Consider the following 16306-nt stretch of genomic DNA (forward strand, 5'->3'; position numbering starts at 1 on the left):
AGTTTATGTATAATATATAGTTTATGTATAATATATGGTTTATGTATAATATATAGTTTATGTATAATATATAGTTTATGTATAATATATGGTTTATGTATAATATATAGTTTATGTATAATATATGGTTTATGTATAATATATGGTTTATGTCTAATATATGGTTTATGTATAATATATAGTTTATGTATAATATATGGTTTATGTATAATATATAGTTTATGTATAATATATAATATATAGTTTATGTATAATATATAGTTTATGTATAATATATGGTTTATGTATAATATCTGGTTTATATATAATATATAGTTTATGTATAATATATAGTTTATGTATAATATATGGTTTATGTATAATGTATAATATATTGTTTATGTATACTATATGGATTATGTACAGTATAATATATTATTTATGTATAATTTATAGTTTATGTATAATATATCATTTATGTATACTATATGGTTCATGTATCGTATATAATTTATGTATAATATATAAATTATGTATAATATATGGATTATGTACAGTATAATATATAATTTATGTATAATATATAATTTATGTATAATATATGGATTATGTACAGTATAATATATAATTTATAGTTTATGTATACTATATGGATTATGTACAGTATAATATATCATTTATGTATAATATATAATTTATGTATAATATATGGATTATGTACAGTATAATATATCATTTATGTATAATATATAGTTTATGTATAATATATGGATTATGTACAGTATAATATATCATTTATGTATAATATATAGTTTATGTATAATATATAATTTATGTATAATATATAGTTTATGTATAATATATGGTTTATGTACAGTATAATATATAATTTATGTATAATATATAGTTTATGTATAATATATAATTTATGTATAATATATAGTTTATGTATAATATATGGTTTATGTATAATATATGGATTATGTACAGTATAATATATAATTTATGTATAATATATGGTTTATGTATAATATATGGATTATGTACAGTATAATATATCATTTATGTATAATATATTATTTATGTTTGCTATATAATTTATGTATAATATATGGATTATGTAAAGTATAATATATTATTTATGTATAATATATAGTTTATGTATAATATATAGTTTATGTATAATATATAGTTTATGTATAATATATAGTTTATGTATAATATATAGTTTATGTATAATGTATAATATATAGTTTATGTATAATATATAGTTTATGTATAATATATAGTTTATGTATAATATATGGTTTATGTATAATGTATAATATATAATTTATGTATAATATATGGATTATGTACAGTATAATATATAATTTATGTATAATATATAGTTTATGTATAATATATGGTTTATGTATAATATATGGATTATGTACAGTATAATATATCATTTATGTATAATATATAATGTATGTTTACTATATGGTTTATGTATCATATATTTATATTTATTTATATCTTATCGATTAGGACCCTTCACAGTCTTTCCACCAAGCCAACAGATCCATAAAGGCCGGTGACCCCGTTCTGTAATCTTTGCTTTATTGTAATAATTCACAGATAACAATAAGTTCCGCTTGTATCATGTGATAGAACAGAATCCCACAGTCTTTTTGGTACAGTGTGTCAGTATCCATCACATTCCAGACAAGCTGCTTTCCTTCAGGGTCGCTCCTCTCTGGGTCACTTACCTGTCAGATCAGGATCAGGACTGCAACACAACACAGAACTGGCGTATGAAAGTGACTTTAGGGCGAAGTTGTTAAAGGGGTACTCCGCTGCTCAGCATTTGGAACAAACTGTTGCGAACGCTGGAGCCGGCGTCGAAGCTCGTGATGTCATAGCCCCGCCCCCTCAATGCAAGTCTGCGGGAGGGGCGTGACAACTCTCACGCCCCTCCCGCAGAATTGCATTGAGGGGGCGGGGCTATGACATTAGGAGCTCCGTTGCTGGCTCTAGCATTTAGAACAGTTTGTTCCAATCGCTGAGCAGCAGAGTACCCCTTTAAGCTATTTGGATGGCTTTTATGGCTGTCATTCATTTCAATTGTTAGGCTCCTTCACTTTTTATGCTTTTTTTGGTGCGCTAAATGAAATAGATCAGAAATCAAAGTCTTTTAGGTAAATGTCCCTTTTTGAGACTTAAAGGATTACTCCGCTGGAAAACTTTTTTTTTATTTATTTATTTTTTTTTAAATCAACTGGTGCCAGAAAGTTAAACATACAGATTTGTAAATTACTTCTATTTAAAAAAAAAAAAAATCTTAATCCTTCCAGTACTTATCAGCTGTTATATGCTCCACAGGAAGTTCTTTTCTTTTCTTTTAACTTCCTTTCTGTCTGACCACAGTGCTCTCTGCTGACACCTCTGTCCTTTTTAGGAACTGTCCAGAGCAGGAGAGGTTTGCTGTGGGGTTTTGCTCCTGCTCTGGACAGTTACTAAAAAAGGACAGAGATGTCAGCAGAGAGCACTGAGGTCAGACAGAAAGGAAATTCAAAAAGAAAAGAACTTCCTGTTGAGCATATAGCAGCTGATAAGTACTGGAAGGATTAAGATTTTTTTTTATAGAAGTAATTTACAAATCTGTTTAACTTTCTGGCACCAGTTAATTAAAAAAAAAAAAAAAAAAGTTTTCCAGTGGAGTACCCCTTTAAGGACTCCAACTCTCATCAGAGATTCCTTACAGCCTCCCATTGCAGACTGAGCTCACCTAGTCTAAAACCCAGTGATGAGCCGCCTTCAGCACCTGTGATGATCTGGGCTGGACTGATACCCTGAGTGGCCCAGGAAGGGTATGAAAGACCCCACTACCATACCTGCCTTTCATCCCATAAAAATCCATATTAAGCCTCGTGTCGCCAGGGATTTTAACTATTTCCTGGATTCCCTATGTTTCACTAAGGAGGAGACATTCCTTAAGCCTGGTGTCCCGGTACCTTTGACGCCCAGTAAATACACAGTACATTGAGTTTTATGGGTGTGAGGTATTTGATCACTTCTGTGCAGAGAATCATGGGTGAATATAAAGCCGACTTCCCTGGAACCCTATCAGGATCTGAGGCGCTCATAAGGAAGTCCTCATACCGGGGGCAGAGAACAGATCGCACGCTGCGCCCTGGCACATGTCGTGTTTACTTTCTTATAAAACAATGAAGAAGATGAAGATAAACCTGATCCCTCTCCTGTTACCTCTTCATATAAAGGATCAATGTCTCGTATTTTCTGTCACTTTCTGTTTGTATTACGGATGATGTCCTGATATCAGTTATGCGTGACTGATGCTTTATGCCGGTGTTAAAGGGGTACTCCGCTGGCTAGGGCTTTGAACGAAATGTTCCGAACGCTGTTTTCACATTGCGGGGGTCGGCCACGCCCCTCGTGACATCACAGCCATACCACCTCAATGCAAGTCTATGGAAGGGGGCGTGACGACCGTCACGCCCCCTCCCGTAGACTTGCATTGAGGGGGCATGGTCGTGACATCACGTGGCTGATCCACGCAGCGCGAAAACAGCGTTCGAAACATTTAGCTCCAAAAACTGTTCAGTGGAGTACCCCTTTAATGCATTTTTAAATATTGCTGCTTTTTTTTGTTTTCAAAATAACTGAGATCACATTGGCGGTGGCGCTGTTGCAGTGAGGTGTATGGGAAAATGTGCGCTGATAGGACGGAGGTGACAAGTGGTACTGCAAGGGGAATTTTTTGGGGGGTAACAATTCATAAGAGTGCCTAATGTGTGACACATATATTCTGCTCATAAAATTATTCTCAAGAGACATTTACAACCTAATGTTTTTGTGATTTGGGTTTCACATAAAATATCCAGAAGTAGAAAAAAGCTCCTGTTTTTGTTCTCTTTATACCTGTGTTTGGTCTTAAAGGGGTTATCCAGGCAAAAAATGTTTTTTTATATATCAACTGGTTCCAGAAAGTTAAACAGATTTGTAAATTACTTCGATTAAAAAATCTTAATCCTTTCAGTACTTATGAGCTTCTGAAGTTAAGGTTGTTCTTTTCTGTCTAAGTGCTCTCTGATGACACATGTCTCGGGAACCGCCCAGTTTAGAAGAGGTTTGCTATGGGGATTTGCTTCTAAACTGGGCGTTTCCCGAGACACGTGTCATCAGAGAGCACTTAGACAGAAAAGAACAACCTTAACTTCAGAAGCTCATAAGTACTGAAAGGATTAAGATTTTTTAATAGAAGTAATTTACAAATCTGTTTAACTTTCTGGAGCCAGTTGATATATAAAAACATTTGTTTTCCTGGATAACCCCTTTAAAGTGTTATCATAGGGACAGAACCCATACTGTACGTTTTCTGGCACAGAATTGATATGTTACAGTTTTTTGTGGTTAAAGGGGTACTCCGGTGTAAAACTATTTTGTTTTTAAATCAACTGGTGCCAAAAAATTATACAGGTTAGTAAATTCCTTCTGTAAAAAAAAAATCTTAATCCTTCCAGTACTTATCAGCTGCTGCATGTTCCACAGAAAGTTGTGTAGTTCTTTTCTGTCTGATCACAGTGCTCTCTGCTGACACCTCTGTCCGTATCAGGAATTGTCCGGAGCAGGAGAGGTTTGCTATGGGGATTTTCTCCTACTCTGGACAGATTCCTGACATGGACAGAGGTGGCAGCAGAGAGCACTGCGGTCAGACCGGAAAGAACTACACAACTTCCTCTGGAGCATATAGCAGCTGATAGGTACTGGAAGGATTAAGATTTTTTTTATAGAAGTAATTTACAAATCTGTTTAACTTTCTGGCACCAGTTAATTAAAAAAAAAAAAAAAAAGTTTTCCAGTGGAGTACCCCTTTAAGGACTCCAACTCTCATCAGAGATTCCTTACAGCCTCCCATTGCAGACTGAGCTCACCTAGTCTAACACCCAGTGATGAGCCGCCTTCAGCACCTGTGATGATCTGGGCTGGACTGATACCCTGAGTGGCCCAGGAAGGGTATGAAAGACCCCACTACCATACCTGCCTTTCATCCCATAAAAATCCATATTAAGCCACGTGTCGCCAGGGATTTTAACTATTTCCTGGATTCCCTATGTTTCACTAAGGAGGAGACATTCCTTAAGCCTGGTGTCCCGGTACCTTTGACACCCAGTAAATACACAGTACATTGAGTTTTATGGGTGTGAGGTATTTGATCACTTCTGTGCAGAGAATCATGGGTGAATATAATGACGACTTCCCTGGAACCCTATCAGGATCTGAGGCGCTCATAAGGAAGTCCTCATACCGGGGGCAGAGAACAGATCGCACGCTGCGCCCTGGCACATGTCGTGTTTACTTTCTTATAAAACAATGAAGAAGATGAAGATAAACCTGATCCCTCTCCTGTTACCTCTTCATATAAAGGATCAATGTCTCGTATTTTCTGTCGCTTTCTGTTTGTATTACGGATGATGTCCTGATATCAGTTATGCGTGACTGATGCTTTATTTCGGTGTTAAAGGGGTACTCCGCTGGCTAGGGCTTTGAACGAAATGTTCCTAACGCTGTTTTCACATTGCGGGGGTCGGCCACGCCCCTCGTGACATCACAGCCATACCACCTCAATGCAAGTCTATGGAAGGGGGCGTGACGACCGTCACGCCCCCTCCCATAGACTTGCATTGAGGGGGCATGGTCGTGACATCACGTGGCTGATCCACGCAGCGCGAAAACAGCGTTCGAAACACTTAGCTCCAAAAACTGTTCAGTGGAGTACCCCTTTAATGCATTTTTAAATATTGCTGCTTTTTTTTGTTTTCAAAATAACTGAGATCACATTGGCGGTGGCGCTGTTGCAGTGAGGTGTATGGGAAAATGTGCGCTGATAGGACGGAGGTGACAAGTGGTACTGCAAGGGGAATTTTTTTGGGGGTAACAATTCATAAGAGTGCCTAATGTGTGACACATATATTCTGCTCATAAAATTATTCTCAAGAGACATTTAAAACCTAATGTTTTTTTGTGATTTGGGTTTCACATAAAATATCCAGAAGTAGAAAAAAGCTCCTGTTTTTGTTCTCTTTATACCTGTGTTTGATCTTAAAGGGGTTTTCCAGGAAAAAAATTTTTTTTATATATCAACTGGCTCCAGAAAGTTAAACAGATTTGTAAATTACTTCTATTAAAAAATCTTAATCCTTTCAGTACTTATGAGCTTCTGAAGTTAAGGTTGTTCTTTTCTGTCTAAGTGCTCTCTGATGACACATGTCTCGGGAACCGCCCAGTTTAGAAGAGGTTTGCTATGGGGATTTGCTTCTAAACTGGGTGTTTCCCGAGACACGTGTCACCAGAGAGCACTTAGACAGAAAAGAACAACCTTAACTTCAGAAGCTCATAAGTACTGAAAGGATTAAGATTTTTTAATAGAAGTAATTTACAAATCTGTTTAACTTTCTTGCACCAGTTGATTTAAAAAAAAATAAAAGTTTTCCTCGGGAGTACCCCTTTAAGGAAGAAGAGGAAAGAAGGAAGGAAGTGGAGGAAGAAGGGAAAGAAGCAATAAAGCAGTGGTCTCCAACCTGCGGACCTCCAGATGTTGCAAAACTACAACTCCCAGCATGCCCGGACAGCCGTTGGCTGTCCGGGCATGCTGGGAGTTGTAGTTTTGCAACATCTGGAGGTCCACAGGTTGGAGACCACTGCAATAAAGGATGGAAGAATAAGAAGGAGGATCAATGCACTTGATGGGGTTTATATTTGCATCTTTATTATTTTGGGGAGAATTCTTTATTCTTAAGCAGAAATCTTCCTATGGATAAGACTTATAGACAGAACTAATTCCCGGCTTGTGATTGGCTGCGGAGCTGATCGGGGTTTCTTCTTCTTTCCCGCACTCTATGGAAAGGTGACTGCGATTTTAGCTGCGAACTGTGAAACAGAAGAGAACACAGAGTGAGCGGCACTGATAGGGAAAGGAAGAATTGTCATCCATCATAAAGCTCCACTCTAACCCTATAGTGACTGCAGGTAACCCCTTCACTGCCTCCTCCTCATGAGATGATGATGGGACGTCCCCCCGTGCACCCTCCATCACCCTCAGATATCACATAACACCCGTCTGCTGTCCTGTTAGTAACGCCAAAGCTCTAACATATACTGCAGCGCTGTACACACAATTCTGTCCCCAAAATGTTTTCTCAGTCCTGAACAATACGGGGAAAATGTAACATAAGAGAAAATGTAATAACGTCACCTTATTTGTCTTGTACTCAGATTCATCGAAGAGAACTATTTCAGTGGTCAGGGCCGAGCAGACGTACAGAGTAGCCCGGGGGACCTCCAGATCCACCACCCTACAAAATCACACAACAATCATATATATATATATATATATGTAGTTATATTCTTGTATATAGGAGCAGTATTATAGTAGTTATATTCCTGTATATAGGGGGCAGTATTATAGTAGTTATATTCTTGTATATAGGGCAGTATTATAGTAGTTATATTCTTGTATATAGGAGCAGTATTATAGTAGTTATATTCCTGTGTATAGGGGGCAGTATTATAGTAGTTATATTCTTGTATATAGGAGGCAGTATTATAGTTGTTATATTCTTGTATATAGGGGGCAGTATTATAGTAGTTATATTCTTGTATATAGGAGCAGTATTATAGTAATTATATTCTTGTATATAGGAGCAGTATTATAGTAGTTATATTCTTGTATATAGGAGGCAGTATTATAGTAGTTATATTCTTGTATATAGGAGGCAGTATTATAGTGGTTATATTCTTGTATATAGGAGGCAGTATTATAGTAGTTATATTCTTGTATATAGGAGCAGTATTATAGTAGGTATATTCTTGTATATAGGAGGCAGTATTATAGTAGTTATATTCTTGTATATAGGAGCAGTATTATAGTAGTTATATTCTTGTATATAGGAGCAGTATTATAGTAGTTATATTCTTGTATATAGGAGCAGTATTATAGTAGTTATATTCTTGTATATAGGAGCAGTATTATAGTAGATATATTCTTGTATAGAGGAGCAGTATTATATTAGTTATATTCTTGTATGTAGGAGCAGTATTATAGTAGTTATATTCTTGTATATAGGAGGCAGTATTATAGTAGTTATATTCTTGTATATAGGAGCAGTATTATAGTAGTTATATTCTTGTATATAGGGGGCAGTATTATAGTAGTTATATTCTTGTATATAGGAGCAGTATTATAGTAGATATATTCTTGTATAGAGGAGCAGTATTATATTAGTTATATTCTTGTATATAGGAGCAGTATTATAGTAGTTATATTCCTGTATATAGGAGCAGTATTATAGTAGTTATATTCTTGTATATAGGAGCAGTATTATAGTAGTTATATTCCTGTATATAGGAGCAGTATTATAGTAGTTATATTCTTGTATATAGGAGCAGTATTATAGTAGTTATATTCTTGTATATAGGAGCAGTATTATAGTAGTTATATTCTTGTATATAGGGGCAGTATTATAGTAGTTATATTCTTGTACATAGGAGCAGGATTCTAGTAGTTATATTCTTGTATATAGGAGGCAGTATTATAGTAGTTATATTCTTGTATATAGGGGCAGTATTATAGTAGTTATATTCTTGTATATAGGAGCAGTATTCTAGTAGTTATATTCTTGTATATAGGAGCAGTATTATAGTAGTTATATTCTTGTATATAGGGGCAGTATTATAGTAGTTATATTCTTGTATATAGGAGCAGTATTATAGTAGTTACATTCTTGTATATAGGAGAAGTATTATAGTAGTTATATTCTTGTATATAGGGAGCAGTATTATAGTAGTTACATTCTTGTATATAAGGGGCAGTATTATAGTAGTTATATTCTTGTATATAGGAGCAGTATTATAGTAGTTATATTCTTGTATATAGGAGCAGTATTATAGTAGTTATATTCTTGTATATAGGAGCAGTATTATAGTAGTAATATTCTTGTATATAGGAGGCAGTATTATATTAGTTATATTCTTGTATATAGGGAGCAGTATTATAGTAGTTATATTCTTGTATATAGGAGCAGTATTATAGTAGTTATATTCTTGTATATAGGGGCAGTATTATAGTAGTTATATTCTTGTATATAGGAGCAGTATTATAGTAGTTATATTCTTGTATATAGGAGGCAGCATTATAGTAGTTATATTCTTGTATATAGGGGCAGTATTATAGTAGTTATATTCTTGTATATAGGAGCAGTATTATAGTAGTTATATTCTTGTATATAGGGGCAGCAGTATTATAGTAGTTATATTCTTGTATATAGGGGCAGTATGATAGTAATTATATTCTTGTACATAGGGGGCAGTATTATTGTAGTTATATTCTTCCTTACTGTTTAGTCAATGACTTTCTCCACTTTGCCAGGTTGGCATCATTGACGGCTGCTGACACTGCTGCTTCCTTTCCTCCATCTGGTAAGATGATCAGGGCGCTTACATACTGGTTCCTTGGAATCTCCAGCATTGTGAATCCCAGATTCTTATCGACCATTACATTGTATTCTCCTTTTAGCTGAACCGGGTATTGACTGCCTTCACTGACAGGAACTTTCCACTTATCTAAAAAACAGTAGAGGAGATAAATGATTCACTTAAAGTGGCTCTGACATCAGTATCACCCGCACTGACCTGTTATATAGGCTTGTAGTGTGGGTGACACTGATCAAAGCGATACCTACCTTGTCCCAATCCGTCATTGCATTCCGTCATTATTCCAATCTTTTGAGGTATGCTAATGAGCTGCTTGGGGCAGTGGTTGAGCTCTGCTCCCTTCTCCAAGCATAATGACGTCACTGCTACCGGGTCGGTGCTCCGCCCAGCTCATCAATATTCATATTCCCCCCTCTCTGCTTGCAGGGACGGAGCACCGACCCTGTAGTCATGACGTCAGCATGCCCGGGTAAGCAAATGTAGCTGCACCCATGCGTCATGCGGAAGGCAGCAGCGGATCGGGGCGAGGTAAATGTTTTTTTATCAGTGTCACCCTGTCTATAAGCCCGTATAACAGGTTAGTGCAGGTGATACTGCTGACAGAGCCCCTTTAACCATGGGCCACAGACTGAGCACAACGTGTAGACTGTGCTGGTCCTGAGCAAACGTACCTGCACAACTTACAACAACTGCGTCTGTACTTTCCTGAAATCCACTGAAGAGATCTTTGATTTTTCCGCTGGTTTTTAGAGTCACATGACTGTTGAGTTGGGTTTTGGCTTCACTGGGATTTTTAAAATTTGTTGCTATCACCTGAGCGTCTTCATTACCAGGACTGCGATCACTGGAGAGGAAAATGGAGACTCCATCCGTGGACTGAAACGTGCTCATAGGATTGTCCAGATCTTTATAGGTGGAGACAAGGGACTGATAATCACATTCAACACTTATGAATGCAAAGTCAAGGGAATTCTTTGGCGGCAAATGTCGGGGGGCTTTTATAGTCATATAGGAAACCTTCGGGACCACCAAGTGCACAAGAGACACCCCCACACACAGGAACAGCAGGGTCTTCATTTTGTGTCTTTTAGTTCCCTATAACAAAGAATATATATAGTATACCAGTATGGTCCGCAAGATAAATGTCCCCTGATTGAGGGACTACAACTCTCATCAGAATTTCCTCACAGCCCCCCAGTGCAGACTGACTCTTATAGAGTACCTGTCATGATCTTGTTAAATGTTATAATCCTCCCAGGTCACAGCCCCCATCATGATAAACCACCCCCGGCCTTTATTTTTATTATTTCTTAGTTTTCTACCTTGATATTCCTCTGTATTTTCTGCTCAGTCAAATTCACAGACTGGGAAGGGGCGTTCCCCAGCAGGTGTGACATCATCTGAAGCCATACAGGGGAGAACTTCCTCCCTCACTCTACTACACACAGCCCAGAGCAGTTCAGTGTGAGATGAGCTATGATTGGCTAAGGCTGCACAAATCCCCTCAGCATTTCCTGATTTTGGACTTCTGCCAGGCCAGTAGGAGTGGCAGCTTTTTTAAACACAAATAAAACATAGAAAACAATTATTTTTTTTAAACAAAGTACATTAAAATTTCGTTTTAATGACAGTGCCCATTTAACTAGTCTTTCTTCAGCACCTGGGCTGATCTGGGCAAAACTGAAACCCTGCAGTGGCCCAGAAAGGGGATGAAGGACCCCACTACCACATCTGCATGTCATAAAAAAATAAAAAAAATTATTCCAGGCCAGATAACAGGATCTACAAAATTCCCTAGCTAGCCAAGTCTCGATTTTAACTATTTCCTGGATTCCCTATGTTTCACTAAGGAGGAGACATTCCTTAAGCCTGGTGTCCCGGTACCTTTGACGCCCAGTAAATACACAGTACATTGAGTTTTATGGGTGTGAGGTATTTGATCACTTCTGTGCAGAGACTCATGGGTGAATATAATGACGACTTCCCTGGAACCCTATCAGGATCTGAGGCGCTCATAAGGAAGTCCTCATACCGGGGGCAGAGAACAGAACGCACGCTGCGCCCTGGCACATGTCGTGTTTACTTTCTTATAAAACAATGAAGAAGATGAAGATAAACCTGATCCCTCTCCTGTTACCTCTTCATATAAAGGATCAATGTCTCGTATTTTCTGTCGCTTTCTGTTTGTATTACGGATGATGTCCTGATATCAGTTATGCGTGACTGATGCTTTATTTCGGTGTTAAAGGGGTACTCCGCTGCCCCAGCGTTCGGAACATTTTGTGCCATGCCCCCTCCCATAGAGTTGCATTGAGGGGAGCGTGGCGTGATGTCACGAGGGGGCGTGACCGTGATATCACGACCCCACCGCCCCCTCTAAACGAACACCAGGTGCTGCACAGAGATCGCGGGGGTCCCGGCAGCAGGACCCCCATGATCACACATCTTATCCCCTGTCCTTTGGATAGGGGATACGATGTCTAGGGGCGGAGTACCCCTTTAATGCATATGAAAGATTCATACAGCGATGTGTATGAGGAAATGTGCGCTGACAGAACAGAGGTGACAAGTGGTACTGCAAGGGGGAGTTCATGGTAACAACAAAGTGACTTATACATAACAAATAAATTCTTCTCTGATCATGTGATTCTTTTCTAGAGATGTTTAAAACATATTGGGGGAGATTTATCCAAACCTGTGTAGAGGAAGAGTTGCCCAGTTGCCCACAGCAACCAATCAGATCGCTTCTTTCATTTTTAACAATTGATTGATCTGATCTGATTGGTTGCTATGGGCAACTGCACCGCTCTTCCTCTACACAGGTTTTGATAAATCTCCCCCGATGTTTTTGTGATTTCATTTTCACATAAAAATTTCCAGAAATAAAGAGAAGTATTGTTCCAGGACCGGCATCACTCATGGCTATAATACCAGGCAGGGTCATGGGGTACGAGCGCATTGATTAAAAAGAAAAGCAGATCCTATTTTCTAGTCATGGACGATCATTCACCTTCATGAACAAAAGATCTAAAGAAAAGTCCGTCTATATGTAGAAAAACTCCACTTATGTGTGTATGTATCTTTATGCATGTGTATATGTATCTATATATGTGTGTATATATGTGTGTATGTGTGTATATATGTGTGTATGTGTGTATATATGTGTGTATGTATGTATATATGTGTGTGTGTATCTTTATGCATGTGTATATATGTGTGTATGTATCTATATGTATGTATATATGTGTATATGTATGTATATATGTATGTGTGTATGTATGTATGTATATATGTGTGTATGTATATATGTGTATATGTATGTATATATGTATGTGTGTATGTATGTATGTATACATGTGTGTATGTATATATGTATCTATATGTATGTATATATGTGTATATGTATACATGTGTGTATATATGTGTGTATGTATCTATATGTATGTATATGTATGTATATATATATATATATATGTGTATATATGTGTGTATGTATGTATATATGTGTGTATGTATATATGTGTGTATATATGTGTGTATGTATCTATATGTATGTATATGTATGTATATATGTGTATATATATGTATGTATATATATATATGTGTGTATATATGTGTGTATGTGTGTATATATGTGTGTATGTATGTATATATGTGTATATGTATTTATGTATGTATGTATGTATATATGTGTGTATGTATCTATATGTATGTGTATATGTATATGAATGTGTATATATGTGTATATGTATGTATATGTGCATATGTAGGTATGTGTATATAAATATGTATATATAAGTATGTATGTGTGTTTGTATGTATCTTTATATATGTATATATGTATGTATGTGATAGTGTAGGTATGGGTATATAAATATGTATATGTATGTGTGTGTTCTTGGTTAAACTTAGTAAACATCTTTCTTATATGTCAAATAAAAATATAATAGAGTTTAGAGATGACTAAATACTTAAATCTCTGCAGCCCGAGAGTAAAACAGCAGTGCCTGGATAGTTAAATCTTACTTTACCATGACGGTAATGAAGTCCTATGCAGGTCTACAGATCTCCCAGTACATCTCCTGATCATGTTATACTTGGGCTGCCGAGATTGCTCGGGAGTTTTAGACATCCTACCTCTGGACCGATGTAATGATAAAGTATGATTTTACTGTCAGACAGGCAGGTCCAGAAAACAGTAAGTGCAGGGGCAGATTGGGAAGAGAAGATTTATTCAGGGCAGGAAAAATGAGGGGAGAGAGAAGACATTAGTGCGGGGGCAAGAAGAATGCAGGGAAAATGAGCAGCCTATCACTGTTGGGGCCTCAGGAAATTGGTGGGATCTAGGTGGGATCTAGTATACGTGCCACCCAGCTTTCTCAGTCCTCCTGAAGAGTTCCAATACTAGACATACAGATAGTAGGTGTTGGGTTAGATACACTAGACATACAACTAGTAGGTGATGGGTTAGATACACTAGACATACAACTAGTAGGTGATGGGTTAGATACACTACACATACAACTAGTAGGTGATGGGTTAGATACACTAGACATACAACTAGTAGGTGATGGGTTAGATACACTAGACAAATATATAGTAGTTGTTGGTTTAGATAGACTAGACAGATATATAGTAGGTATTGGGTATGATACACTAGACATACAGAGAGTAGATGTTGGGATAGATACACTAGATAGATAAATAGATCGATAGATAGATAGATAGATAGTAGGTAATGGGTTAGATACACTAGACAGACAGATAGAAGGTATTGGGTTAGATACACTAGACAGATATATGATAGGTGGTGGGTTAGATACACTAGACAGATATACAGTATGATAGGTGATGGGTTAGATACACTAGACAGATATATGATAGGTGGTGGGTTAGATACACTAGAGAGATGGTAGCTGTTTGGTTAGATACACTAGACAGGCATAGAGTATGTGTCGAGTTTGATACACCAGATAGACATAGAGTAGGAATTGGTTTAGATACACCAGATAGACATAGAGTAGGCATTGGTTTAGATACACCAGATAGACACAGAGTAGGCAATGGTTTAGATACACCAGTTAGACATAGAGTAGGCATTGGTTTAGATACACCAGATAGACATAGAGTAGGAATTGGTTTAAATACACCAGATAGACATAGAGTAGGCATTGGTTTAGATACACCAGATAGACATAGAGTAGGCAATGGTTTAGATACACCAGATAGACATAGAGTAGGCATTGGTTTAGATACACCAGATAGACATAGAGTAGGCAATGGTTTAGATACACCAGATAGACATAGAGTAGGCATTGGTTTAGATACACCAGATAGACATAGAGTAGGCAATGGTTTAGATACACCAGATAGACATAGAGTAGACAATGGTTTAGATACACCAGATAGACATAGAGTAGAAAATGGTTTAGATACACCAGATAGACATAGAGTAAACAATGGTTTAGATACACCAGATAGACATAGAGTAGGCAATGGTTTAGATACACCAGATAGACATAGAGTAGGCATTGGTTTAGATACACCAGATAGACATAGAGTAGGCAATGGTTTAGATACACCAGATAGACATAGAGTAGGCATTGGTTTAAATACACCAGATAGACATAGAGTAGGCAATGGTTTAGATACACCAGATAGACATAGAGTAGACAATGGTTTAGATACACCAGATAGACATAGAGTAGGCAATTGTTTAGATACACCAGATAGACACAGAGTAGGCAATGGTTTAGATACACCAGATAGACACAGAGTAGGCAATGGTTTAGATACACCAGATAGACATAGAGTAGGCAATGGTTTAGATACACCAGATAGACATAGAGTAGGCAATTGTTTAGATACACCAGATAGACACAGAGTAGGCAATGGTTTAGATACACCAGATAGACACAGAGTAGGCAATGGTTTAGATACACCAGATAGACACAGAGTAGGCAATGGTTTAGATACACCAGATAGACATAGAGTAGGCAATGCTTTAGATACACCAGATAGACATAGAGTAGGCAATTGTTTAGATACACCAGATAGACACAGAGTAGGCAATGGTTTAGATACACCAGATAGACACAGAGTAGGCATTGGTTTAGATACACCAGATAGACATAGAGTAGGTAATGGTTTAGATACACCAGATAGACATAGAGTAGGCAATGGTTTAGATACACCAGATAGACATAGAGTAGGCATTGGTTTAGATACACCAGATAGACATAGAGTAGGCAATGGTTTAGATACACCAGATAGACACAGAGTAGGCAATGGTTTAGATACACCAGATAGACATAGAGTAGGCATTGGTTTAGATACACCAGATAGACATAGAGTAGGCAATGGTTTAGATACACCAGATAGACACAGAGTAGGCAATGGTTTAGATACACCAGATAGACATAGAGTAGGAATTGGTTTAGATACACCAGATAGACATAGAGTAGGAATTGGTTTAGATACACCAGATAGACATAGAGTAGGCAATGGTTTAGATACACCAGATAGACATAGAGTAGGAATTGGTTTAGATACACCAGATAGACATAGAGTAGGCAATGGTTTAGATACACCAGATAGACATAGAGTAGGCAATGGTTTAGATACACCAGATAGACATAGAGTAGGAATTGGTTTAGATACACCAGATAGACATAGAGTAGGCAATGGTTTAGATACACTGGCCTTGGTATTGCTCACCTTTAGTGTCTGGAGGAGTTGCGGTAGAATCTGATAGCGACGTCCTATAAATCCTCTATATATTGACTACTGAGGCGTCATGGGAAACATTTAGGTAAACTGTATCTTCTGCCAA

The 16306-nt window shown here is 37.1% G+C and overlaps 1 protein-coding gene across 1 annotated transcript; it reads right to left on the bottom strand.

Moving 5' to 3' along the window:
• Positions 1–6735: 6735 nt before the first annotated feature.
• Positions 6736–13521, bottom strand: LOC130295601 (serine protease inhibitor A3L-like). Its single transcript, XM_056546462.1, has 5 exons — positions 13501–13521; positions 10146–10569; positions 9378–9603; positions 7238–7337; positions 6736–6912 (listed from the first exon to the last, which is right to left on the bottom strand). The coding sequence occupies exons 2-5, from the start codon at positions 10549–10551 to the stop codon at positions 6880–6882; spliced, it is 765 nt and encodes a 254-aa protein (XP_056402437.1). The 5' UTR covers positions 10552–10569; positions 13501–13521; the 3' UTR covers positions 6736–6879.
• Positions 13522–16306: the final 2785 nt, after the last annotated feature.

The sequence above is a fragment of the Hyla sarda genome, chromosome 11 (assembly GCF_029499605.1).
Source record: "Hyla sarda isolate aHylSar1 chromosome 11, aHylSar1.hap1, whole genome shotgun sequence".
NCBI classification, from domain to species: Eukaryota; Metazoa; Chordata; class Amphibia; order Anura; family Hylidae; genus Hyla; species Hyla sarda.

Coding starts and splice junctions, on each gene's coding strand:
- LOC130295601 (XM_056546462.1), bottom strand. CDS start 10,551: ATGAAGACCCTGCTGTTCCTGTGTGTGGGGGTGTCTCTTGTGCACTTG. Junction 9,604..10,145: donor AGTTGTTGTAAGTTGTGCAG/GTACGTTTGCTC, acceptor ACTGTTTTTTAG/ATAAGTGGAAAGTTCCTGTC. Junction 7,338..9,377: donor AGAAAGTCATTGACTAAACA/GTAAGGAAGAAT, acceptor GTGATTTTGTAG/GGTGGTGGATCTGGAGGTCC.